This window comes from Xiphophorus maculatus, chromosome 14 (genome assembly GCF_002775205.1).
Source record: "Xiphophorus maculatus strain JP 163 A chromosome 14, X_maculatus-5.0-male, whole genome shotgun sequence".
NCBI lineage: Eukaryota > Metazoa > Chordata > Actinopteri > Cyprinodontiformes > Poeciliidae > Xiphophorus > Xiphophorus maculatus.
Genome location: NC_036456.1, coordinates 23,024,264 through 23,050,831, shown reverse-complemented (window position 1 = coordinate 23,050,831; position 26,568 = coordinate 23,024,264). Strand labels below are relative to the sequence as shown.

The following is a 26,568-nucleotide window of genomic DNA, read 5'->3' as shown; positions in this document are numbered from 1 at the left end:
TTCAATAAACATCAAATACGTCATGTACAAATCAGTTTGTTTGTGATGTTATATTTTAATGGCACCTGTTACTAATGTGTGTTTTCAGTCCTGATGTTTGATGGTTGAACAATAACTCTTGTTATTTTGATTGTAAAAAAGCAGCAGCATCTACATTTAGCTGTATATTTATGTGAAATCCTGTGTTGATAACAGTTTTTGATGTTACCTTGTGTTGTCTAGGTACAGTAAGGAATGAGACGGCAGGACAAAGTCAAGAACATGAAAGCAAAGTACTACCTGGACCCGGTTCTGATGCTGAACCCAGAGGTTCTCCTCTGAGGCATCGAAGCTCTGGTAACAGCACCACATCACCAACATGAGGCTGCTTGCAAAAATTCAACAAATAATCATTTTAAAATGTATTATTTGCCGTTGTTTATAATGTGCTGATGTAAATCTGTGAATTTAACTTCTTTTCATAAAAATATTTCCCACTATTAATTGTTTGCAAATGAATCAAATCCACTGTTGTAAGAAATCTACTAAAGTTACTTGGTTTAAATTCACTATATAAAACCACACATTTACACACACACTGGAAACGTTTTTAATAGAAAAAACACATCTTGCTGAAATTAGAAAAAAAAGTAGATTAATCTGTAAATAAATGGTAAAAAGTATCATCAGTTCCATCAAAGATGAAATAATTACAGGCCGTATTTCATTTTGTACAGAGTCTGTCGAAAACATGATGGGGTTAATTAAAGTCAGTTGTGATTCTGTTCAGGTGTTGCTAATGGAAAGGGGAAAATGGTTTTCTTCTGTGCTTGGTTTTGAGTTATGTCTGATTTATTTGGCTCTAAATGAAAATGGCAAGACAATGGACATTGTGAAGGGAATAAATCATTTATGATTACAAGTCCAGATGAAGATCAGAATAACAAATCTTTACTGAGTGAATCTTTATTCGGTTCATAAAACCGAAGTCTATCAGGAACAACAGTAACCAGTAGTCTAAAGATATTTTCAGATATTTGCACTGGGAAGTGGAGCAAAAATACTTGGTAAAATATTGTGTTTTTGTAGTGTACTGGCTGGGACTTGTCTCTTCTTCTTTTATTTATTTTTTTTTTACATTAAGTATGTTTTCTTAATTTTGGTGAATTGTTGACCAAATGTCTTTTTTTTCTGAACCAACTTAAAAGTCAAATTCCTTCTTTGTTACCTGAAAATGTTAAATTCTCACCAAACTTCATGCAGTGGTTACATGTCTGTTTGCATCATAAACACATGAAATCCATACAAGACATTGTTTTAAAATGTTCTAATATGTTCTGCTCAGTATCATTTTGGAAGAGAAACCTGCTTAACCCTGGACAGACTTAACAGAGGAAACTGGAAATAAAGTAAAATATTTGATCTGGGTTGAGAGGACCAAATGTGTTCATCTAATGTGATTCTCAGACTCAGAGTCTTTGGAGCCTCACAGTAAGAACAATAATGACAGAAAGTGAAGCAGAAATAAACAGCATATTAACAGGAACTCATATTCTTAAACAGTTTTATCCTATAAAAACACAAACTTTAATCTAGATTATTACTAGTTAGATACTGTGTACAGTGGGCCTACAGTGGCACAAAACTAGTGCAAGTAAAATTAAAATGGATTCACAAGTAGATCAACACAAATACATGTAGCTTCATGTTTTGGTTTGTTTTTCCTTTGACTGGCTGCTAATAACAGGACAAACAGGCTGGCTTTGACAAAATGGCCGCTCTGCTTCCTGCTCCATCTTAAACTCTGTGGTTACATTTGTACAGGCAAATATATTGAATTTGGTTTGAATAATATATTTTAAAGAAATGCAACAATGTTTTTAAAGGGTTTTTATTTTCAAGAATCAAAATTTCTCGGCTCACATTTTACAACATGTAAACACATTTATTAATACAACAGACAATGTTTTAGTGTTTTAGAAAAAACTAAAAACAAAAACAAGAAAAATACAAATTATTTTTGTAATATATACTTTTTTGTTTTAGATGAACATGTTAACTAGCAATGTGACGAAGCTGCCAGTCACTTTTCCCAAGCACATGCTTACACTCTGTTTCATACCACTATACAAACTTATTAATACTTAAACTAATTCTCTATTTGTTTTCCTGGAAGATGATTATTTACTAGTTTAGCACTTTAGTTAGTTAGTCAAACAAACGTAGAAAAAAGGAGCAGATTACATAAAGTGACTTTAAATTTAAATGTCCCAGACCAAACACATCCTTGTTGTACCTAAAAATCTCACTAATCATCTTGGCACATTGCCGTTGCAGGGCGGCGCGGGAAGCGGTACAGATGAATGAAAAAAAAATAAAACACCGTTACACTAAAGTGTTTCACTGTAAAGATGGTTTGTAGTGTGTTTTGTTGCAACTTGAAGTGTGAAATAATCTTAAGTGGAGTTTGAAAACAAAATATGTGTTTAGGTTTATGTCTGGTTGAACGATGTTTGTGCCGAGTTAATTTTTTTTTTCTTTTTTGGGAGGGATTTTATTGTAATCCATAGGGGGTTCCAGAAGAAAATCTTTGGGAACCACTGCTGTAAATAATGACACTTTTAATGCAAAGTTGCTCTAAAAGTTGCATTAAAAGTCTATTAAAATGACAACTTTGCATTAAAATGTCATTATTTACAAAATAATACAAAGATGGAACTTTTAAAGCAACTTTTAGAGCAAGTTTATATCAAACGTGTCATTATTTATTGAATGACACTTCATGACAACAGTCATAGACGTTCATGAAGACTCCTTCAGGTTCATGACAGGGTCATGTCAGTCTTCCCCACCCGTCAAATAAAGTTTTACAGATTTTTCTTCGCATTAAAGCCATTTTATTAGTCTGAGGATAAAGCAAATAAAATAATCCTGATGCTTACTATAATGATAGGAATTTCACTGCTCTTTTCTACAGTCCCAAAAGAAATAAATGAATTTGACAATCTTTCATCTTTTCCGTTTTTTGTTCTCAGGCTAGAAACACTGTCAAAACTGTGAGTTTCCCGTCGGTTTAGTAGAAATATTGATATGTTTGTATTTACTCTCTGTGTTTTGTAAAGCATCAACATCTCAAAATTTGTTAAATGTCAGAATGTTATGTCCAAGGTAGCAGGACATTTAACAGTTTAGGATGTGTGTCTTTTTTCTTTTCTCTGTTTTCTGATAATAAAAAAGCTGCTCTCATTTACATATCTTTTTCCTTTTTTGTTACCAGGAGGCCAAAACAACAACAAAATCTTCTAAAATTACAATTTAATAGCTGCTCATCAAGACAGTTGAATTAGTTCATCTCAGGATTCAAAGACAGTTTCATTGTTTGCTGGTAAAACCTACACAGACATAAACAATATACAAATGTAAACATACACAGTATATGCCCTGCATTAATCTCTGAAAGTTTCTCCCTGAGTTGAAACTTTGGTAAAAAAAAAAAAGTGCACAGAGTTTATCCACAAACAGGTTTATATATATTAATAAATCTAATGGTTTTCTTCTGTGCATGTTTAATGTTGATCTGATGATCTGCAGGTTTGTGTCTTTCATATATGAAAACTGTGTTGACTTGTCTTATCTTGAGGTCTGTTTATCTGCATTTAGGTTGCAGCTCAGAAACTTCACTACTTGTTCCAAAGTTTTACTTTAAAATTTGACAACTTTGTCATAAAATGCAGGAATAAGGTCAATAATTTGGGTTTGTGGTTCAATCCTTCTCATTTAAGAGGTAACAAGGACCAGCTTTGATCATTTCTAAACTTAAATGTTTTTAGGTAAATTTAAAAGTTTTATCATTTAAAAATGCAGATGTTCATATCCACCCATTAGTGTCTTCATGCATTGACTCCTGCAATTCTCTGTTTTCTGGGTTACTGAGGAAACGTTTTATGGATCTGCAGATGATTCAAAGCTTGTATTTTACCAAAACCAGGAAATATGTTCACATTTCTACTTCTGTAATCTTTTCACTGGTTGCTTTAGGTTCAAACAGACTTTAATGTTTTGCTGCTCATTTACAAAACTTAAAGTTTTCTGATCTTCTGCAGCTTTATGTTCCATCTCATGTTCTCTCATCTCAAGACTCTGAGCTTTTAAAAAGTCCTAAAACCGTCTGGAGAAAATGTTTTCTCCTTTTGTGCCCCATCATCATGAGGAACAGTCTGTTTTTAACACATCAGGCAGGAATGTTCTTTGAATGATTCTAAAGCTAAATTAAAGACATTTATGTTCACTCTGTTTTATATATGCATTAATTTTATATTATATTTTTATTGAGTTTCTTTGTGTCTTAACTGTTTGATCTGTATTGTTTTTAACTCTTTATTGTTTAGCACTTTGAATAATGTGATAATAATAACTTGCACTATAAAGTTTGACTTTTTACATATTTAATGTGACAACAGCAGTTTATAGTGTTTAGGACAAATGAACAACTAGAAGATAAACTGAACTGTAGTAGTTCTGAGGAAAATCATGTTTCACATTTTCTATTAAATTTGGCATCAACATCCCAATAAAGACTTGTGATTTGTCAGAGTAATACTCTGACCTCTGTGACATACTGGCGACCTGTCCAGGGTGACCCCGCCTCTCACCCAAAGTGTCCGCTAGAGATAAGGCACCAGCACCTCCTGACCCCACTAGGGACAAGGATGGACGGACGGATACTCTGACTTAACCACTAGATGTCTCCCTCCAGTTTTACTTTGAGTTGCACAGCAAAACTCCACCAGACAAAATCAAAATATCAGAATATCAGATTCTGTTACAAATAATATATATTATTTACAAAAGTCAACAAAAGCCTCTTACTATAAATATGTTTTTTTAATAATGACTTAGTTCTAACAAACACCTTTTAATTCAGGCCCCAAAATCTTTACTTAGTAGAAAGTAATTTGTTTGTTATTAGTTTTTATTTTTTAAGTTATAAAAAAAATCCTGCATTGATAAGTTTTTACAGTTTCTATTTGAATTATGCAGCTATTGAAAATGAATTGCAGTTTCATTTTCCTTTTTCTGGGCAGAGAATCAAAGTGTGAAATAGAGGAACAGCTTCAATCTCTCCAGAAAGGTTTGAGTTGCAACCCAGGGAGCCGCCATGTTGGATTTAGATGTTGGCTAATTGAAAAACCTGTTTTTTAAAATAAGAGCCATTTGATTTCTGAGATGTTAGTAGGAAGTATAAAACATAAGGAGAACCATTTTATTCACAGTCTTTAACTTTGTAGCAGCCATTTATTCCTACATTAAACAGCCATTTTAAGTCAGGCTCAGTTCAAGCTGATGAATATAAAAAGGCTCATCGGTTTGAAACTATAAATGTCAAATGGACTAATCTCAACAGAACACTGGCCCAAATTAAGTGACTCTGGGAGCCTGAAGAGTTTGATTTACTTCACCATAAATCAACGTTTCTCAGCCTTGGACTTTGGACTCATTGTCCTGCATTTTCTCCCTGCTTCCATGAACCTGACTGAAATGAACAGGTGATTCATTTACCAGGTCCAGGCTATAGAAGCTCAGCTCTAAGCCTCCACTGAGTCCAGAAATATGAGACATTTCTTTCTGTTCTGATCTTATAGTTTGTGTTTGTATGGTTTGTGTTTCCCCCATGGTGACTCATCACCAATCATGTGGCAAAGCTAATTATGAACACAGTCTTTACGCTGACCAGACCATAATACATATTCATCAACAAAACTTCTCTACCTCCTCAAGCTGAGTGTCTGGAATGAAAAAGTCACTACAGCTGGTTTACAAGATCAAGTTAGTATTGTTATTATCTGTTGGGTCTATGGGCCTATTTTCAAAGTAATTGATGAATTTATAATTTTCTTTAATTTTCTATGTTATGAGAACATATTTAATAACAATCTTACATAATGTAACTACAAGGATGCTTATAAAAAAATAGTATCAAAATGTTCTTTTTTGACATTCACTGTATGATGATGAACATAGAAATATTCAGGTGATTTGTTCCTATGTGAATGTGGGTGAACTAATGAATTCACTGCTGATTCATAAATTGAAAAACTACAAAGTCATAATAAAATCACTAAATATTTGGTTATTTATGTAACTAGAGTGTGAGCATTAAAAATAAGATTCACTGACAGAAATTAAATTAAAAACCTTTTGTTGGCACAAGCTGGGGATCAAGTCTGTCAACATTTTCATGTATTAAAAATACTTTTCAATAAAACTCAATCATCAAAATCTGAGTAAGACTCTAAACTACAGAAACAGTTATGGACATAAAATGTTATTTTTTAAATTACATGATTCTTCATCCTTTTTTTATCTCAAAAAAAGATGATTAAATCTTTGATCTAATATGAAGGATTTGCTTTTGGGTTTTAGTCAGACAGTTTTTCTATTATTCACAGTTCTACACATGTAACAGTTTTCATACCAACAAGAGGTTGAAGAGATTTCAGATCAGGATGGATGATTCACACATTTTGGTTTGGTTGTTCCAGGTTCTGTAAAGGTCTTTGCTCAGCTTCATCTCCTTGGTTACCATTTCCTCTGCGATCTATGAAACACAAAACAAAGTTTTCAATAATATCATCTTCTTCTGATTGTTTGATATCCCAAAGTTACATTATTATTAAGATGGCTTGAATAAAAACTGAATTCTGTCATTTTTAGTTTTTCAAAAGAAAATTATCATCAATCAGCAAAAAATAAAGTAAAGCAGTAAAGTTTTGACTGTTTCTGAAATTATTTGTCTTTTATTTGTTTCCAGATTCTTGTTGACAAAAATAAGACAATCCAGAAACCAAAGCATATTAAAATAAAAATGTAAACATAGTCATATTAAATTGAATATGTAATGTATATTCAGATGAGGCTTGTCAGATTAAAAGAACCTTTTAAATAAAACTTTCATTAAGGTAGAAGAGACGTCTTTCATTAAACTCTAGTTTCTTTTTTTAATTGGTCTGATGTAATTATAATCTTAAACATGTTTTAATTGGCTATAAGCTTCTCTGTTGAAGAAAACACAACAAAGAAGAGAAAATCTGAGTTATGTGTTTGCAATTTTTAATAGATTTATTTATAGCATTTTATGAATGAATGTTGTTGGATTTTGTTTTCTTGATTCTTGGCTGTTTTTCTTTAGTGTTGTCCAGATCCGGGGCCACAGGTTGGTCACCTCTGGTCTAAACCGTCATATCACTGTTCAGGTCAGTGGGAAAGCTGGTGAGCCAGGAGTAAACCAGTCAGGTCACCAGTTCATTGCTGCTACATCAAATTATCTAGTCAGTCACATTCAGTCACCAACCAGGAAGTTCAGTTTCCTGGTTTGATGCTCAGCTGTGATGTTCAGTGACTGCAGTCCTGCTTAGTTGATCAATGAGCAGGAAAATAAAAAGTAAAGAATTAATATAAGTTATTACTCTGGAGTGGTTCCATTTCCATACCACCATCATTTCTCCCTTGTTCATTTTGAGACTTGTTGCAGCAGCATGGAAAAACTGTACACAACAGAAAGTAAACAACAGTGAATATTTAGCTTAACAATATAAATGAGTGACAATATTTAATTCTCCTTAACAGTTTTTGTCTGGTAAAAATGTTTCATCAACCTGGGCAGGCAGAAAGGCTACAATAAACAACAAAGACCTAAAACAGAAAAAAGTGACTCATAATAATTTGGTTTCTAGTTTTTCTTTTCTTTTCAGACAAACACCAACAGATATTGATAAATATGTGAAAACTGCATAACTTTTCTTATACATGTTTATCCAGACAGCTCCACGTTTCTGAGTTTTACTTCTCTTCAGCTTCAGATCAGATTTTGCAAACTATTAAAAACTATAATTTCTATCAAATGGAAATATGCATTTATGGAGAGAATCATTAATTCACCAAAATCCTGAAAGACAAAGACAATGACTGACTTACTTTGTTCACCTCTGCAGCGACGTATAACACAGTATGTGATGAAGATGAGGATGATGAGTGCTGCTGCAACAACACCACCACCAATAACTCCAGCAACAACACAACAATTAACTCCAGTTTCAGGTCCTGTGACAAAAAATAAAAACAGGTTTTTAAAATTCCACTTTTGAATATTTTGAATTCAATTTTGCATATTTTTGTTTTATTAATGAGATCAAAGTTGTGAACCAACAGTCACCTCATCATTCAGGGGTCAACATTTACTGCACCACACACACACACACACACACACACGCACACACACGCCCACACACGCACACACACACACACACACACACACACACACACACACACACACACACACACGCACACACACACACACACACACACACACGCCTTCATACACCTATATGCAGATCAAAAGGTATTTAGGAGTTATCTGCCTTGCCCAAGGGCACATCAACATGTGACCAGGGGAAACAGGAAGACAACAACTGTATCCACTGAGTCACAGTCGCTGTGCCAGTAACATCTGATTATCAGTTGTTAAGATATTTACCTTTAGAACGACTGTCAGGGTTTTCATTTTCTTTTCCTGTTGAGGAATCACATTAAGTGTTAAAGATGTCAACATTTTATCTATTTTATCTTAAATGATTCTGAATCAATAAAGCTCACCAACAATCAGAGTAACATGTTTCTCTTCTGAGAGATCAGGCAGACGGCGAACAAAGCAGCTGTAAATCCCTTCATCGTTCTTAGTTACGTTGGACAACTTGAGGGAAATGTTACCATGTTCAAGCATTGCATGGTTGAGATAAGTTCGATCTTTGTATCTGTCGTCTTGAGGTTCTGGGTCATCACCATCACGGAACAAGTGAACAGTTTTACTGGAGTTGAACATCCACTCGACTACAGCTTCTCTCACATTAACTGGGGGCTTCACAAGACATGGTAGAACAACGTCGGATCCCACTTGTGCCTTTATCTCTTCAGAACCAGTAAGATTATATTGTCCTGGAAAGATAAACAATGCTTTTAAAATGACTGCACTCATGATGATGTTCAGTTTGTTGATCAACTATTATCCTTTAAATGCTTTCAGTTGTGAAAACTGTTGGGACAACACAGTATTATTGAGTTCTTTCAAAATAAAAGCTCACATTTTTTCTGTTTTGTTTTTGTTTGTTCACAAATTGATGTCTAGTCATTTTATCAATCTCTGGAAAAGAAAACAAGAAAATACTCATTTAATTAAAATAAATATCAACATTTTACCAGAAGAGAAAGTAGCAGCTATCCCATAACAGCTGGTGTTAAACCTGTTATAAAGGACAGGTATTTCCATAATTGCTAAAACCTGGAAAGCAGAGGCCTTATCTGATTTATTGATCAGAGTTTCTCCAAACCTTCAGTTTTAGTGAAGAGATCAGTTCCAGCAAACTGATCCATGGAAAGATCAGAGACAAATGAATCACACAGTCATTGTGAGGAGCAAAGATCGGCCTTTATGGTCTAATTTAACAAGACGAGTCACTGATCAATTTATTGATGACAGTTATATTTTTAAATAATAGAAACAGATTTCTAATTCAAGAACTTGAACCTCCATCAATAAAAACAAAAATCTAAAGAGGGTCATTAACAAGTTAACATCAGTAAAGGTGTGAAGCTGTGGACAGAGAAAGAGCAGAGCTGTATGGGAGACTGAGGTAAGTTAAGTCACCACTTCCTGCTGGGAAACTAAAAAACGTCTTTGATCATCAAATAGTTAGCAGGAAGGCATCATTTCACAAAGTCTGTGCAGGTAAGAACTTCATGGATAAACTTCTTAAAAATGTGTTTCACTCCTCAAAGTGAATTCAGTTCTTCATAAGTTTCATGAGGATTGTCCTTGGACTATAATAGATATTGTTATATTTGTTTTATATATCATATTTATAAGGTTTATTACCTCATAAACATCTTTTGATAAAAGATAAAAGTGGAGCATTTTAGCTTTGAGCATAAATAAATTCAAAATGGTAGCTTTGGAATAAGTTCAGCCATTTCTCTGGATGGAGTAGGTGTGTGTGTGTTTGTTTTTTTAGGTTTACAGCACAACATAATCCATACTCAGGATAAATGGAGACATGAGACATTTTTGGACAGGCTGTATTATCGAAGCAGTTATCTTTATTGCGACCAGACTAAGGTTGTCTTTATAGCGGCTCATCAAATGGCTGCTGCAGATTTGCGACACCATCTTTGATATTAACTATTTATTTGCGGACACAAAACATCTATGAAAATATGGAGAGCGAGAGCCGGAACTAAACTGCTGAACCAAACTTCCTGGATATCAAACCAATTCTGGGTTTGATACGCAGCTGCTTATTTTAAATATACGGAAGTTCAGTAACTTTTAGTGTTGTTTTAAGATATAACCGCTACGCTGTGTACACTACTGGGAGGAAACGAGGAGAGAAAAACTGAACGTACCTTGAACTGAGATGGGCAGTAAACTGATCAGCCCGAAGAGAACCGGAAAATATCTCATGATGTGTTCCTGTCTGATGAAGAGCATATTTCTGATTTTCTTTTTAGTATTTAATGAAGATTTGTTAAGTAGTCGAAATGGCCGAGATGTCGTCGAGTCAAAAACCAAGATAAATAATACTTTCTCTTTCACTTGTGTGTGTGTGTGTGGGAGCGGGGTGTGCGTGAGCTCATAGTCCCGGAAGCTTCATAGCTTTAATATTGTTAATTAAGGCAGCGGGATAGAAGTCATATAGTCTGTATGTTAATTTATTATTTAATCCTCAGTATAAACATTGAGACATAGATCATCATCAAGCAGTACAACACAACCATCCATACAACAAATTACATAGTTAAACAGAAGAACAACCTCAAGTTCAGTTTAGATTCAAATTCAAAGATACTTCATTGATCCTAAAGGGAAATTAAATCTTGTTGTAACTCAAATTAATTCAGATTCTTCAAAAGTCATTGTAGATCATGATGGCTGTTGGCAGGAAAGACCTGCTATTGTAGTCTGTATTACAGTAAATCTGAAGATCTGTGCCTTCAGACAGTCTCATGAAGAGGATAGTCAGGATTGTCCATTATTTTCTTTATTTTATGAAGAATCCTTCTTTACATTGCCATCTGCAGAGGTCCCACAGTTGTCCCCAGAACAGAACCAGAACTCTTTATCAGACTGTTGAGCCTTTTTAGGTCCTGCTCTGATGCTGCTGCTCCAACAGATGATGAAGAAGAGATGATGCTCTAACAACAGACTTAAAGATCTGCAGGGTCCTGGTTAAAACCTTGAAGGATCTCAGCTTCCTCCAGTCTGCTCAGTCTAATTAGATAAATTGTGCAAATAGTTGCATTAGTTGTAAAGAATAGGGATTATAATTGCTGGTGGAAAAGTTCAGATCGCTGTGGTGAGTCCAGTTAGAACTCCGAAGAAAACAGAGTTTCACTCCAATGGTTTTAACTTGCGGTTTATTCCCTAACTTGATGTAACGGTGTGGTTCTAGAAAAGATAAACAATACAACGTCAGTGTCAGAATAATCCCAAACAAATGACTGAAATAATATCACACATACTAAATAAAACATATACATATACATATAAATTGAAAATTTATTCATTTTACACATTTGCAGCCCCCCTGGGTTTACTTTTTACATAGATACTGTTCTGGTCAATTTGACCCAGCAGTCAAGTTGAAGGGTAAAAAGGATAACAAAATGTCCAATTCTATATGTTTCCTTGCAGCTATGAACCATATTTCACCACACACACATACATGCACATGCCGACACACACAAGCCCACTTTCTCACTATTCTCTTTAATTCAGTAGGAAACTGCGAGAAAGCAGAAAGTGTTCACACGACTGTTGACTGGAATCTTTTCTGTTCCTGTGGACAAACTCCACCCACACTGAGTGGAGACTCAGCAGAAGTGGAGGAAAACAAAAATACTCTCTGCAAGGGAGTCCTAAACACATTACACACTGAAGGTACATGTGATATAGTCACTGTCAAAGGTCAGGAAATGAGCAGCAGGATTAAAAGAAGATTAACAGTCTGTAGAAATTATAAAGACAGTGCCAAGGCCTACTAGAATGCCTCAGAATGAGGACCCCCAAATATGTATGTAAATGCATTTAATTGAGCTCCTTCCAATTCTCTCCAAAAACTCGCCTTCCTTCTAGATTTTGCTAGATCAGGAATGATTTTCTGTATTGCACTAGGCATGAGTAGCTCAAAGACTGACTTGATGTCTGTGATGCAAGTTACTGCAGAGTTTACAAGTTAAAGGAAGAATCAACAGCCATTCTAGGGGATGCAGAGACAGGCAGGGCAATATTTCAGGCCACAATGTTTCTGGAGACTTTTCTCCAGAGTAATGTGATTTGACAATAGAGAGACAAGACAGGAAACAGACAAACTAGCAGCTATTAGGATAGTGTGGAACATGTGGGTTGCAACTTCCACTGTTCTATTAACCAGGCCCTAATATCACAGCAGATGAAAGACTTGTGGCATTCAGAGGTCACTGCTCATTTAGACAATAAATACCTTCCAAACCAGCTAAATATGGCATAAAACTCTGGCTAGCATGTGAAGCAAAGGCAACTATGTTTTGAAAATGTATGTTTGCACCGGAAAGCCAGCTGGAGGATCATCTTCATGACTCATTTGTCTTGATTTTAATCAGTGGGTCAATTTGACCCAGAGCAGAATAGTGTCCCAAGTTCAATTATAAAAATCACCCCTTCAAAAAAAATCAAAATATAGTATAAAAAAATTAACAAAAAATCACTTTCAAGGATAATTATTGTTTGTTTGTGTGTAGGTTTTGTCAGTGGAGATAAAAACTGTAACTCACATTTTTTATGTCCAAATGAGTAAATTGTCGTCATCGATTCTTTTATTTCTGAGAAATAAAAAAAACATCATTGCACAAATATTGATTGAAATGGTTAGTATTGGAGTTAATAATCAGATACAAAAATGGAGGAATTTTTTGGTTTCTGATACTATAGCATGATTAAACACTCACTGGGTCAAACTGACCCACAAACATTATTGCTGTACCTCAGAAACGAACATAACAGGAGGGTTAAGTACTGCAAACCTAAAATAACAATGAATTTTGTTTAGCTCTACATAACCTAAAAAGCCGCTTCCGCTAGCTGAAAATTACCCTTGCTTCAAATCACTGCTGGTCCGTTGGTGCTTGGGAACTCTGAAGGCTTATGGGTAATATTTGATGTTTTGAAATACAGAATGAAACACAGTAAAGATAACAAGATTGTTTTTATTGTGTGGATGAACTTAAAAAATGGGCTCTTAGTACTTAATTTATTTTCTGAAAAAATTGCAATGTGTACCCAAAAATTTTTTATCTCAGTATTTTATTGTTGATTTCACGGATTCAGTTTTGTTAAATGTATTCCAACACAGAATATATATTCTATATATATATATATATATATATATATATATATATATATATATATATATATATATATATATATATATATACACAGGTAAAAGCCAGTAAATTAGAATATTTTGAAAAACTTGATTTATTTCAGTAATTGCATTCAAAAGGTGTAACTTGTACATCATATTTATTCATTGCACACAGACTGATGCATTCAAATGTTTATTTCATTTAATTTTGATGATTTGAAGTGGCAACAAATGAAAATCCAAATTTTCAAAATATTCTAATTTACTGGCTTTTACCTGTACTGTATATTTTTTTGGTGTTCCAGACAGCTGCAGAATCATTCGGAGGAGTTCTGTAGATATTGGACTACAGAAATACTAAGGACTCTGCTTTCCAAATGTTGGACTTGTGCTGTAAGTCTGAAGTGTAGAGAGAGAAAAAGAATGGTGAGAGTACAGAGCCCTGTGGTGCTCCCATGTTGCTGACCACCTGGTTAGACACACAGTCCTTCAGTCTCACAAACTGAGAAGCAGCAGCATCTTCTGATTTGTTCCAGTTTGTTCCTTATTTGACAAAGTAAAGCAGTGACAAAGTACTGAGACAGAGGAATTAAGTGACATAGGTTTGGGGTCGATGTAGAAGGAGTTGAATGAAATGCATTATTGAGATGAACCTTCAGGTTCATCATCCTGTCTGAGCTCTATACGACAAAGTTCCAGGTGTAACTATCTCCAGACACCTCCACAATGTCTGGAGACTATAATCCAGGCCTTAATGACACAATGTATGCAAAAAAGATGAAATGACATCAAAAATAGAATAAAATGAAAACTATTTCTCTTCTAAACTATTTTATATTTCCACTGTGCTTTTAAAAATAAATGCATATTTTTTTTAGCAGAAAACAACTGAGTTATACTCATTGATCCAAGATCTGTATTAAAAAAAACAAGTTAAAAAAGTCATTGCTCTTAATATTGATTTGTTAGAACTCAAATTAATGAGCTAAAACAAAATATATTCATTTCTTGTCAAAAATGGAGCCTTGGCGAAAATTCAAACTGGGAGACTCGACCAGCTTCACCACATCATCTAATCACTACGCCCGACCGCAGCCAATCCGGACCGGAGCTTCACGCCGCTCCAGCCAATCGTCATCCAAAGACACCTTCAAAAGTCCAAGCTACCCTGGGGTCTTCCTGCTCGTCAGCCGTGCTTCGACCCACCTCCTCCCCTTCTCCACCTTCACCATGAGGGTCGTCCTCCAGGATCCCTTGTGCTCTTCCTCTCCAAGCTCCGCTCCACCACCAGTTTCGGTCCCGGGGGGAAGACTATCCCGAGCTCGCCGAGCAGACCGCCTGCTCACGGCGATCCTCGGCTCACGGTCTTCTGCCGGGTCCGAGCGCCAAAGAAATTGTACCATTAAATCTTTTTAACTGCTATTTTCTTCTCTGTGTGAGTCTCTCCAGATTGAAATGAATATATATGGAGAAGGTAAAAGAAAATATATATCCATTTCTCATTAAAAATGCATCTGTATGGAAAAGGAAAAAAATATAACAAAAAATAACAAATTCTCAATGTAAATTAAAATGATGACACCATGGAGATCTGGATTCAAGAAAGTAGAAAATAAGATGACAGGCTGACTTATCATCAGAGAATATTCCTCAAGATACGTCTAGAATCTAGATGGAGCTCAGTAGTGTGTGTGGCCTGTAACCTCCTGAATGCCTGGACATGGTCCAGATGAGACGGCAAATGTTCTCCTGAAGGAATTCTTCCCAGATCCGGATTAGAGCATCACTTTATATCGTTTTACACTTGTGCATATGTATAAATTAGTTTTATTTTGTTACCAGGTTGCTGTGTATTGCAGACTTCTGCCCAGGTCCCTCTTGAAAATGAGATCCAGATCTCAATGGGGTTTACCTGGTTAAATAAATAAAGGAAAACAAAGGAAACTTTAGTTTCTGAATAGTCTGTGGTGTGACATTGCATTGATGGATTGACCGAAACATGATGTCCAGATGTGCTCAATTGGATTCAGGTCTGGGGAACGGGCAGGCCAGTCCATAACATCAATGTATCATTCAGAAACTGTCAAACATTGAGAATTTTTACTTATTGTTATCAAACATTATCAAACACACTGCTTTGAAGCCAAAAAATATATATATTCAGAAACAACAGGGCCAACCACAAGAATGAACTCATCATCAATAAGCTATCAAGCTTATTGTCTATTAGCATCTCCACAAATCTTTTTGACAAACATTACATTGCCAAGAAACATTAAAATATACCTTTATCTCTGCTTCTTTCTATTATTCCTCTTTCTTTTCTTTCTTCCTGAAGGATAAGTCCTTTTTGGAACATTGTTTTGCTAACTTATCTTTCACAGGAGCTTTGGAGGTTTGCATGCGCTCTGCACATTACACTGCAGCTCATATTACCAGTGAAGCTTGGAACTGGGCCACTTTAGGATTTTCAATAAAACCGCAGCCCTGAACCTGCAGTCAAACCCCCCAGACCGAGATCATCATCATCTCCACAAGTAAGATCGCTCTAATTCATTCTCACAACTGCCATTTCCAAATACTTAAAACTCACCGTCTCTCCTTGCTGTCCCGTAGTGTGCAGACACCTTCAAGAATCCTTCCCTGGGACCACAAACGCATTCATTCTTTGTATGAATGAATTTTGTATCTTTGTATTTCAATAAACAGTCTTTAACTGATGTCCTGTTCTGCATGTGGGCAACGATAATAGACCCAAACATGACAGAGATATTGTAAGTTTAACAGTTCCATCAAACCTTTATGTAAAGCAGCAATAAAATATGCTTAACTAAATTTACTGACTTCACAGGATGTGAGCAATCACAACGTATCTCATGTCACAATGTATTTCATGTCACAGCGGTTTCAGCCGCAGACAAAATATGTATCTAACTTTCTGACATGCAGCTCAGCTCGTTTCCTGTTTCCACAGAAGTTCAAGTTCAGTGTTTATGTGGTTTTTAGTAGCTCATAAAGAACAGAACATAGTGAAGTTTTAGTAAATTTGTAGACATTTGTGAAAACACTTGGCAGCATATCTGACATGGACACATTCAGAAAAAGAACAAGAATTTTCTTTGATAATGATTAATATAATAATTTTTCCTGTTATGTTCTATGTGCCACTGACTTCCTGAACAAGGTAGAGGTGAGACTGAAAATACTTTCTGATTTAGCGGAAGAGAACATCATAACACGATGGCTTTCTCCGCACTCTGCCTCATGTTCTGTAAGTAGCATCACTTTAGTATTTATTTATTACAACATTTAGCCTCCAACTGTCTGTTAGCATTCCTTAGTAACATGTTTAGCTGTTTCCTTTATAGAATAATACAGTTTGTTTGTAATCTTCTTGTTCTTAGATGTAGTTTGAAACTGTTTCATAAATAAAATGACAGATTTAGTTACACACACAGTTTAGGGCGTCATAATTTGCTGTTTCATCTACATCCTTCTAACTTGAATTAAAAATATTTTAAGGCTGGCCAAGCCACTTAAGTTGGGTTAAAGGAATCCAAGATTATTAAAAAAAACTAAACAACCTACAGTATTATTATGGAATTGTTTTTCCATCTAAAATAAATATTTCTCAAATAAAATCTATTCTTACAACTTATCATGGACCCCTTTAATATATGGGATACATTTTAACATGCTGGTCTTAAGTTATGATAAAGAAAACAAACAGTTTTGCACTTTTATCTGCAAATATCTGTTGGTTTTTTATCTATTTAATTGCCTTGACTTGTGGCTATTTGGTTCAGTGAAACACAACTTGTTTCAGGACAAACTGGTTATTAACCAAAGCTGCAAACAGCTGAAAATATATCTTTATATCTACAGTTTTCTTTATTCAGTCTTGTTTTTGACAGCCATTTTAGTTTCAGTCAAGACAAAGTTTTAGAAATTTTTACATATGATAGCTATAGTCCAGTTTGAGTTGACAGAATATCAAAGAAGTAAGTAGCTTTAGTAAAAACAAAAACTTAGGCTTTACAAAATAAGGCTTTACAAAGTAATTTGAATAATTAAGGCAGCTGTGGTTATAGTTTGCCACCATCAACGTGTGAATTGTGCGTTAATGTGTGAATGACTGCATGTTATATGAAGTGCTCTAGATTATCTGAAGTGCTTTACAAGAACAGGTCTTTTAGCATCGATGGTTTTCCCAGAAGTAGCTCATTTTGCTTGTCATCATTTTCAAGGACTGCTTCAAGTGTAACTGTGTCAGGTCAAACAAGCAAACAGAAGCAATGAGAAGTGAAAACTTACAGTCACTGTGATCAAGGAAGCAGCTGAACCACTTGTCCATATTTGCCTTCATCCTTTGCCAGGAAAGCTAAGTCCTTGAAGTTGGGATCCTAGTTACTTGTTAACCAGGGTTCCAGGGTTTGAACCATGGATAACTAGAGATCGAAATCGATTATCGAACTTGGTTGACCTTGCAGGCCTGTGGACTTGCATGGTCAACAGGCGACCATGTAGATTCAGAAAGACATTAAACACCAGAGATAAAGACTTCAGAGCATTAGGGTATGCTTGTTGAAGGAATAAATTATTTAGAGCAGTTAACTTCTGCCACTTACATGCCAGTAGACAGTCTCACCTCATCCCATCCGAGACCTAAACTATTGAGTCATTGATTTGGAGAGTTAATGACTTTCCTCAAACTCAATCGAGGTCATAAGACCAACTTAGACCAGCTCTAGTTTACACAGCTGCAGCAAATGCTGAATTTCCACCAATGACTTGTGAATAAGCTTGACAGGTAGTCTAACTTTACCCAGCAGTGGGTCCATAAATGACATCTTTCTGAATTATACTCATCACGAGTTGTGGTGTATATAGAGCACATGGGGTGATGATTCAATGATTCATTAAAAAAAGTGTATACCATAATGGGTGATGAATATAATCCAGAAAGATGCCAATATTGAAAGGGAAATTCAATAACATTGACATAAACAATTGCTAAAATGACTGTATCCTAGCATACTGTCACTTAACATTTAAAAAGAAAACATGACAACAAAATGCAGTTGAGATGGATTTATTCAGAGCTGCATGTTACATTTGCACCGACACCCATTACACAGTCAGACAAAGAAATAGTGATGGGCCAGATGACACAGAAACCTCGGCACATGCGCCGAGCAAATGGTGAAACATCGTGTCTCACTTTAAGAAAAACCATGTGACCGATGCAATTCCTGTGTTGTTTGGATGTGAACGCGCCAAATTGTATTGATGAGGGAGAAACTGTGTTGAAACAATTGTGGGTTTTGTTGGATGGAGATACTTTGTGTTCTTTGCTTTGAGTTGGTTTTTGGCTCGTACTTGAAAACCGACATGAATCAACAGAGGAAGAGGAAGTTTTCTCCCATGTGTGATTATTGGGGCCTGCCATGCAAAGCAATGGCAGGAACCTATTGCTATTCTCCCAAGAAAAGTTTCTTTATTATTATTGGGGCCTGCCATGCAAAGCAATGGCAGGAACCTATTACTATTGTCGGAGAGAAGCGTCTCTTTATTATAATTCTTTATTTTTCTTCCGTAACCGTTAATGCGGCTCGTACCGCTGGGTGCACACCTACAAATGAGGTATCAAAACGTGCAGAAAATTCACGCCATTGGAGCTATTACTTGTGGTGGGATTTGGGCTTAACGTGGCGACATAATTCGCAAAAAACTACGAAAAAAACCCCATTATAACTCAATGGGAAAAATCCTAGAAATACCCTATTTTTGAGGATTTGCTGTGTCGTCACAAATTCACCTAGAAATGCCATTCAAATTTCATTTTGTAGATACGTCTGTGATCTCTTCGAAAGTGAAGACGGCTCGTCGATACCAGTTACGGTTTGTCCACAATTTGCCTCTAAGCGACCCAAACTTTCTCATTTTTCTTCAAATTAGAGTGACAGCCCATCTCGGTTCATATCTGGGCACAACATTTCTTTCTCTCATCACTGTAAATGCTCTGAGTGAGGTACAGATATGAATCTCGGGACTATCGCAGAAGACACATTGAACTGTCATACGCTTAAAACGCTTTTCGAATATGTATTACGGTTCCCGAACAAGAAGGATTTGTTTCCAATGCTTTTTTTCAGTAAAGTGTGTTTGCTCAAACACACTTGTGTGTTTGAGAGCTCACAGCTCAGAGCTCACACCTGCTGAGACCATTATTTGCCATAGCAACGGAACTCAAGAGGCTATTGGCTGCTGATTTGGACTACGAATACGCATCGCTGTAGTTCTATCTATCCTCAGTTGAAACAGATCAGGACTGAGAACTGGCCTTTAGAACTACTGCTGCTATGGGCTGTATATAACTGATTTAACTCAGTAACTGTTACACATGGGATTAGTTTGGAACTTTAAAATGGAGCATAATAATAATTTCAAAATAAAAGCCTTGAATAGTTTTACATCAGGTAATTGCTGTTTTTGGCTTTATTTGACGTTTTCATCCAAAGCACTGTTACACATGGGATTACTTTGGAACTTTAAAATGGAGAATAATAATAATTTCAAAATAAAAGCCTTGAATATTTTTACATCAGGTAATTGCTTTTTTTGGCCGTATATGACTTTTTCATCCAAAGCAATGTTACACATGGGATTAGTTCGGAACTTTAAAATGGAGCATAATAATAATTTCAAAATAAAAGCCTTGAATATTTTTACATCAGGTAATTGCTGTTTTTGGCTTTATGTGACTTTTTCATCCAAAGCACTGTTACACGTGGTATTAGTTTGGCCCTCTGAAATGAAGCATACTGAAAATTTCAAAATAAAAGCCTTGAATATTTTTACATCATGTAATTGCTTTTTTTGGCCGTATATGACTTTTTCATCCACAGCACTGTTACACATGGGATTAGTTTGGAACTTTAAAATGGAGCATAATAATAATTTCAAAATAAAAGCCTTGAATATTTTTACATCATGCAATTGCTGTTTTTGGCTTTGTATGACTTTTTCATCCAAAGCACTGTTACACATGGTATTAGTTTGGCCCTTTGAAATGAAGATTAACAAAAATTTCAAAATAAAAGCCTTGAATATTTTGACATCATGTAATTGCTCTTTTTGGCTTTATGTGACTTTTTCATCCAAAGCACTGTTACACGTGGTATTAGTTTGGCCCTCTGAAATGAAGCATACTGAAAATTTCAAAATAAAAGCCTTGAATATTTTACATGACGTAATTGCTTTTTTTGGCCGTATATTACTTTTTCATCCAAAGCACTGTTACACATGGGATTAGTTCGGAACTTTAAAATGGAGCATACTGAAAATTTCAAAATAAAAGCCTTGAATATTTTCACATCAGCTACTTGTGTTTTGAGCATTATATAACTATTTTAACCCAAGGACTATTACGCATGGGATTAGTTTGGCCCTTTGAAATGAAGTTTAACAAAACTTCCAAAATAAAAGCCTTGACAACATTTTAAATCGTACTGAATGTTGCACGTCCGCCTCGCTTAACGTTCTTGTGGTTCTCCGCGTGCCACTGATTACGTTGCGGCGTTCTTTGGCGTCGACGCCAATTTGTGGCGTGACGACGCCGGGCCCAAGCCCGACGGGCGCGCCTTGGCAGGCCCCGGCTAAATTTCTTCAGAAATTTTGTTTTTCTAGTTGGGGCCTGCCATGCAAAGCAATGGCAGGAACCTATTACTATTGTCGGAGAGAAGCGTCTCTTTAAGTATTATTCTTTATTTTTCTTCCGTAACCGTTAATGCGGCTCATACCGCTGGGTGCACACCTACAAATGAGGTATCAAAACGTGCAGAAAATTCACGCCATTGGAGCTATTATTTTTGGTGGGATTTGGGCTTAACGTGGCGACATAATTCGCAAAAAACTGCGAAAAAAACCCCATTATAACTCAATGGGAAAAATCCTAGAAATACCCTATTTTTGAGGATTTGCTGTGTCGTCACAAATTCACCTAGAAATGCCATTCAAATTTCATTTTGTAGATACGTCTGTGATCTCTTCGAAAGTGAAGACGGCTCGTCGATACCAGTTACGGTTTGTCCACAATTTTCCTCTAAGCGACCCAAAGTTTCTCATTTTTGCTCAAGTTAGAGTGCGTTTCTGGCTGCTTAGAGTGAGAGATGAAGACAACTTTTTCAACCCAAATCATTTTTGAAATCGCCATCACGCCCACAAATATCGCACGATTAGTATCAAAATCGGTCCTGACATTGATACGCCTGTCTGCTCCGGTAAAATGTTTTCGAAATTTATCTAGACCGTACGGTTTTCTGTCACGGTGCTTCAGAGCAAAGTCATGCGACAGGATTTTCTGAGGCTGTCTGAGGCTCTCTCCCATGTATTTGAATAGAATTTCAGATCTGGGCACAACATTTCTTTCTCTCATCGCTGTAAATGTTCTGAGTGAGGTACAGATATGAATCTCGGGACTATCGCAGAAGACACATTGAACTGTCATACGCTGCAAACGCTTTTCGAATATGTATTACGGTTCCCGAACAAGAAGGATTTGTTTCCAATGCTTTTTTGTCAGTAAAATGTGTTTGCTCAAACACACAATTGTGTGTTTGAGAGCTCAGCGCTCAGAGCTCACACCTGCTGAGACCATTATTTACCATAGCAACGGAACTCAAGAGGCTATTGGCTGCTGATTTGGACTACAGATACGCATCGCTGTAGTTCTATCTATCCTCAGTTGAAACAGATCAGGACTGAGAACTGGCCTTTAGAACTACCTGCTGCTATGGGCTGTATATAACTGATTGAACTCAGTAACTGTTACACATGGGATTAGTTTGGAACTTTAAAATTAAGCATACTGAAAATTTCAAAATAAAAGCCTTGAATATTTTACATGACGTAATTGCTCTTTTTGGCCGTATATGACTTTTTCATCCGAAGCAATGTTACACATGGGATTAGTTTGGAACTTTAAAATGGAGCATAATAATAATTTCAAAATAAAAGCCTTGAATATTTTACATGACGTAATTGCTCTTATTGGCCGTATATGACTTTTTCATCCAAAGCAATGTTACACATGGGATTAGTTCGGAACTTTAAAATGGAGAATAATAATAATTTCAAAATAAAAGCCTTGAATATTTTTACATCAGGTAATTGCTGTTTTTGGCTTTATATGACTTTTTCATCCAAAGCACTGTTACACATGGGATTACTTTGGAACTTTAAAATGGAGAATAATAATAATTTCAAAATAAAAGCCTTGAATATTTTTACATCAGGTAATTGCTGTTTTTGGCTTTATATGACTTTTTCATCCAAAGCACTGTTACACATGGGATTACTTTGGAACTTTAAAATGGAGAATAATAATAATTTCAAAATAAAAGCCTTGAATATTTTTACATCAGGTAATTGCTGTTTTTGGCTTTATATGACTTTTTCATCCAAAGCACTGTTACACATGGGATTAGTTTGGAACTTTAAAATGGAGCATAATAATAATTTCAAAATAAAAGCCTTGAATATTTTTACATCAGGTAATTGCTCTTTTTGGCTTTATTTGACTTTTTCATCCAAAGCAATGTTACACATGGGATTAGTTCGGAACTTTAAAATGGAGCATAATAATAATTTCAAAATAAAAGCCTTGAATATTTTTACATCAGGTAATTGCGCTTTTTGGCTTTATGTGACTTTTTTATCCAAAGCACTGTTACACAATGGAATAGTTTGGCCCTCTGAAATGAAGCATACTGAAAATTTCAAAATAAAAGCCTTGAATATTTTTACGTCATGTAATTGCTCTTTTTGGCCGTATATGACTTTTTCATCCAAAGCACTGTTACACATGGGATTACTTTGGAACTTTAAAATGGAGCATAATAATAATTTCAAAATAAAAGCCTTGAATATTTTTACATCAGGTAATTGAGCTTTTTGGCTTTATGTGACTTTTTCATCCAAAGCACTGTTACACATGGGATTAGTTCGGAACTTTAAAATGGAGCATAATAATAATTTCAAAATAAAAGCCTTGCATATTTTTACATCAGGTAATTGCGCTTTTTGGCTTTATGTGACTTTTTTATCCAAAGCACTGTTACACATGGGATTCGTTCGGAACTTTAAAATGGAGCATACTGAAAATTTCAAAATAAAAGCCTTGAGAATTTTTACATGAGATTATTGCTGTTTTGAGCACTATATAACTGATTTTATCCAATGACTGTTATTCATGGGATTAGGTTGGCCCTTTGAAATGAAGTTTAACAAAACTTCCAAAATAAAAGCCTCGACAAAAATTTTAAATCGTACCGAACGGTGCACGTCCGCCTCGCTTAACGTTCTTGCGGTTCTCCGCGTGCCATTGATTACGTTGCGGCGTTCTTTAGCGTCGATGCCGATTTGTGGCGTGACGACGCCGGGCCCGAACCCCACGGGCGCGCCTTGGCAGGCCCCGGCTAAATTTCTTCCGAAATTTTCTAGTTGGGGCCTGCCATGCAAAGCAATGGCAGGAACCTATTGCTATTCTCCCAAGAAAAGTTTCTTTATTATTATTATTCTTTATTTTTCATCCGTAACCGTTAATGCGGCTCATACCGCTGCGTGCACACCTACAAAAGAGGTATCAAAACGTGCAGAAAATTCACGCCATTCCAGCTATTACTTTTGGTGGGATTCGGGATTAACATGGCGACATAATTCGCAAAAAACTACGAAAAAAACCCCATTATAACTCAATGGGAAAAATCCTAGAAATACCCTATTTTTGAGGATTTGCTGTGTCGTCACAAATTCACCTAGAAATGCCATTCAAATTTCATTTTGTAGATACGTCTGTGATCTCTTCGAAAGTGAAGACGGCTCGTCGATACCAGTTATGGTTTGTCCACAATTTGCCTCTAAGCGACCCAAAGTTTCTCATTTTTGCTCATATTAGAGTGACAGCCGACCTCGGTTCATATCTGGGCACAACATTTCTTTCTCTCATCACTGTAAATGCTCTGAGTGAGGTACAGATATGAATCTCGGGACTATCGCAGAAGACACATTGAACTGTCATACGCTTAAAACGCTTTTCGAATATGTATTACGGTTCCCGAACAAGAAGGATTTGTTTCCAATGCTTTTTTTCAGTAAAGTGTGTTTGCTCAAACACACTTGTGTGTTTGAGAGCTCACAGCTCAGAGCTCACACCTGCTGAGACCATTATTTGCCATAGCAACGGAACTCAAGAGGCTATTGGCTGCTGGTTAGGACTACGAATACGCATCGTTGTAGTTCTATCTATCCTCAGTTGAAACAGATCAGGACTGAGAACTGGCCTTTACAACTACTTGCTGCTTTGGGCTGTATATAACTGATTTAACTCAGTAACTGTTACACATGGGATTAGTTTTACACTTTAAAATTAAGCATATTGAAAATTTCACAATAAAAGCCCTGAATATTTTTACATGACGTAATTGCTCTTTTTTGGCTTTATTTGACTTTTTCATCCAAAGCACTGTTACACATGGTATTAGTTTGGCCCTTTAAAATGAAGCTTAACAAAAATTTCAAAATAAAAGCCTTGAATATTTTTACATCAGCTACTTGTGTTTTGAGCATTATATAACTATTTTAACCGAAGGACTATTACGCATGGGATTAGTTTGGCCCTTTGAAATGAAGCATCCTGCAAATTTCAAAATAAAAGCCTTGAATATTTTTACATGACGTAATTGCTCTTTTTGGCTTTATTTGACTTTTTCATCCAAAGCACTGTTACACATGGTATTAGTTTGGCCCTTTGAAATGAATATTAACAAAAATTTCAAAATTAAAGCCTTGAATATTTTTACATCATGTAATTGCTCTTTTTGGCTTTATTTGACTTTTTCATCCAAAGCACTGTTACACGTGGTATTAGTTTGGCCCTTTGAAATGAAGCTTAACAAAAGTTTCAAAATAAAAGCCTTGAATATTTTTACATGACGTAATTGCTCTTTTTGGCTTTATTTGACTTTTTCATCCAAAGCACTCTTACACGTGGTATTAGTTCAGAACTTTAAAATGAAGCATACTGAAAATTTCAAAATAAAAGCCTTGAATATTTTACATGAAGTAATTGCTCTTTTTGGCCGTATATGACTTTTTCATCCAAAGCAATGTTACACATGGGATTAGTTCGGAACTTTAAAATGGAGCATAATAATAATTTCAAAATAAAAGCCTTGAATATTTTTACATCAGGTAATTGCTGTTTTTGGCTTTATTTGACGTTTTCATCCAAAGCACTGTTACACATGGGATTACTTTGGAACTTTAAAATGGAGCATAATAATAATTTCAAAATAAAAGCCTTGAATATTTTTACATCAGGTAATTGCTCTTTTTGGCTTTATTTGACTTTTTCATCCAAAGCACTGTTACACGTGGTATTAGTTTGGCCCTTTGAAATGAAGCATTCTGAAAATTTCAAAATAAAAGCCTTGAATAATTTTACATGACGTAATTGCTCTTTTTGGCTTTATTTGACTTTTTCATCCAAAGCACTGTTACACGTGGTATTAGTTTGGCCCTTTGAAATGAAGCATACTGAAAATTTCAAAATAAAAGCCTTGAATATTTTTACATCAGCTACTTGTGTTTTGAGCATTATATAACTATTTTAACCCAAGGACTATTACGCATGGGATTAGTTTGGCCCTTTGAAATGAAGGTTAACAAAACTTCCAAAATAAAAGCCTTGACAACATTTTAAATCGTACCGAACGGTGCACGTCCGCCTCGCTTAACGTTCTTGCGGTTCTCCGCGTGCCACTGATCACGTCGCGGCGTCCTTTGGCGTCGACGCCGATTTGTGGCGCGACGACGCCGGGCCCATGCCCGACGGGCGCGCCTTGGCAGGCCCCGGCTAAATTTCTTCCGAAATTTTCTAGTTATAATTCTTTATTTTTCATCCGTAACCGTTAATGCGGCTCATACCGCTGCGTGCACACCTACAAAAGAGGTATCAAAACCTGCAGAAAATTCACGCCATTCCAGCTATTACTTTTGGTGGGATTCGGGATGAACATGGCGACATAATTCGCAAAAAACTACGAAAAAAACCCCATTATAATTCAATGGGGAAAAT

General features: G+C 35.8%; 3 protein-coding genes across 5 annotated transcripts in view; 2 read left to right on the top strand and 1 right to left on the bottom strand.

The window, feature by feature from the left end:
* The window catches only part of LOC111611200 (programmed cell death 1 ligand 1-like), a 36,286-nt gene extending 35,720 nt beyond the window's left edge, over nucleotides 1-566 (top strand). The window contains exon 5 of the mRNA XM_023347035.1: nucleotides 223-566. Within this exon, the coding sequence (XP_023202803.1) occupies nucleotides 223-362 (140 nt within the window). The 3' untranslated portion in view covers nucleotides 363-566. The remainder of the gene's footprint in view (nucleotides 1-222) is intronic.
* Nucleotides 567-2,642: 2,076 nt separating this feature from the next.
* Nucleotides 2,643-10,661, bottom strand: LOC111611203 (sodium channel subunit beta-4-like). 2 transcript variants are annotated; one of them, XM_023347043.1, is made up of 6 exons: nucleotides 10,435-10,659; nucleotides 8,632-8,970; nucleotides 8,513-8,548; nucleotides 7,954-8,079; nucleotides 7,446-7,523; nucleotides 2,643-6,577 (listed from the first exon to the last, which is right to left on the bottom strand). In XM_023347043.1, the coding sequence occupies exons 1-6, from the start codon at nucleotides 10,517-10,519 to the stop codon at nucleotides 6,495-6,497; spliced, it is 747 nt and encodes a 248-aa protein (XP_023202811.1). In that variant the 5' UTR covers nucleotides 10,520-10,659; the 3' UTR covers nucleotides 2,643-6,494. The 2 variants fall into 2 exon arrangements, with proteins under 2 accessions (XP_023202811.1, XP_023202812.1); XM_023347044.1 differs by lacking the exon at nucleotides 7,446-7,523 and having other exon boundaries at nucleotides 10,435-10,661.
* Nucleotides 10,662-16,452: 5,791 nt separating this feature from the next.
* LOC102228665 (Fc receptor-like protein 4) overlaps nucleotides 16,453-26,568 on the top strand; it is a 39,137-nt gene continuing 29,021 nt past the window's right edge. Inside the window, exon 1 of one of the 2 annotated variants that reach the window (XM_023347038.1) lies at nucleotides 16,453-16,701. In XM_023347038.1, the coding sequence (XP_023202806.1) occupies nucleotides 16,671-16,701 (31 nt within the window). In that variant the 5' untranslated portion in view covers nucleotides 16,453-16,670. The remainder of the gene's footprint in view (nucleotides 16,702-26,568) is intronic. The other variant, XM_023347039.1, reaches the window with a different exon arrangement.

Bases quoted from the DNA above. Each gene is read 5' to 3' on its own strand.
- LOC111611203 (XM_023347043.1), bottom strand. From the start codon at position 10,519: ATGCTCTTCATCAGACAGGAACACATCATGAGATATTTTCCGGTTCTC. The intron at 8,549-8,631 runs GTGAGCTTTATT...ATTCCTCAACAG, and splicing joins ACATGTTACTCTGATTGTTG to GAAAAGAAAATGAAAACCCT. The intron at 8,080-8,512 runs GTAAATATCTTA...TTTTTGTCACAG, and splicing joins CCCTGACAGTCGTTCTAAAG to GACCTGAAACTGGAGTTAAT.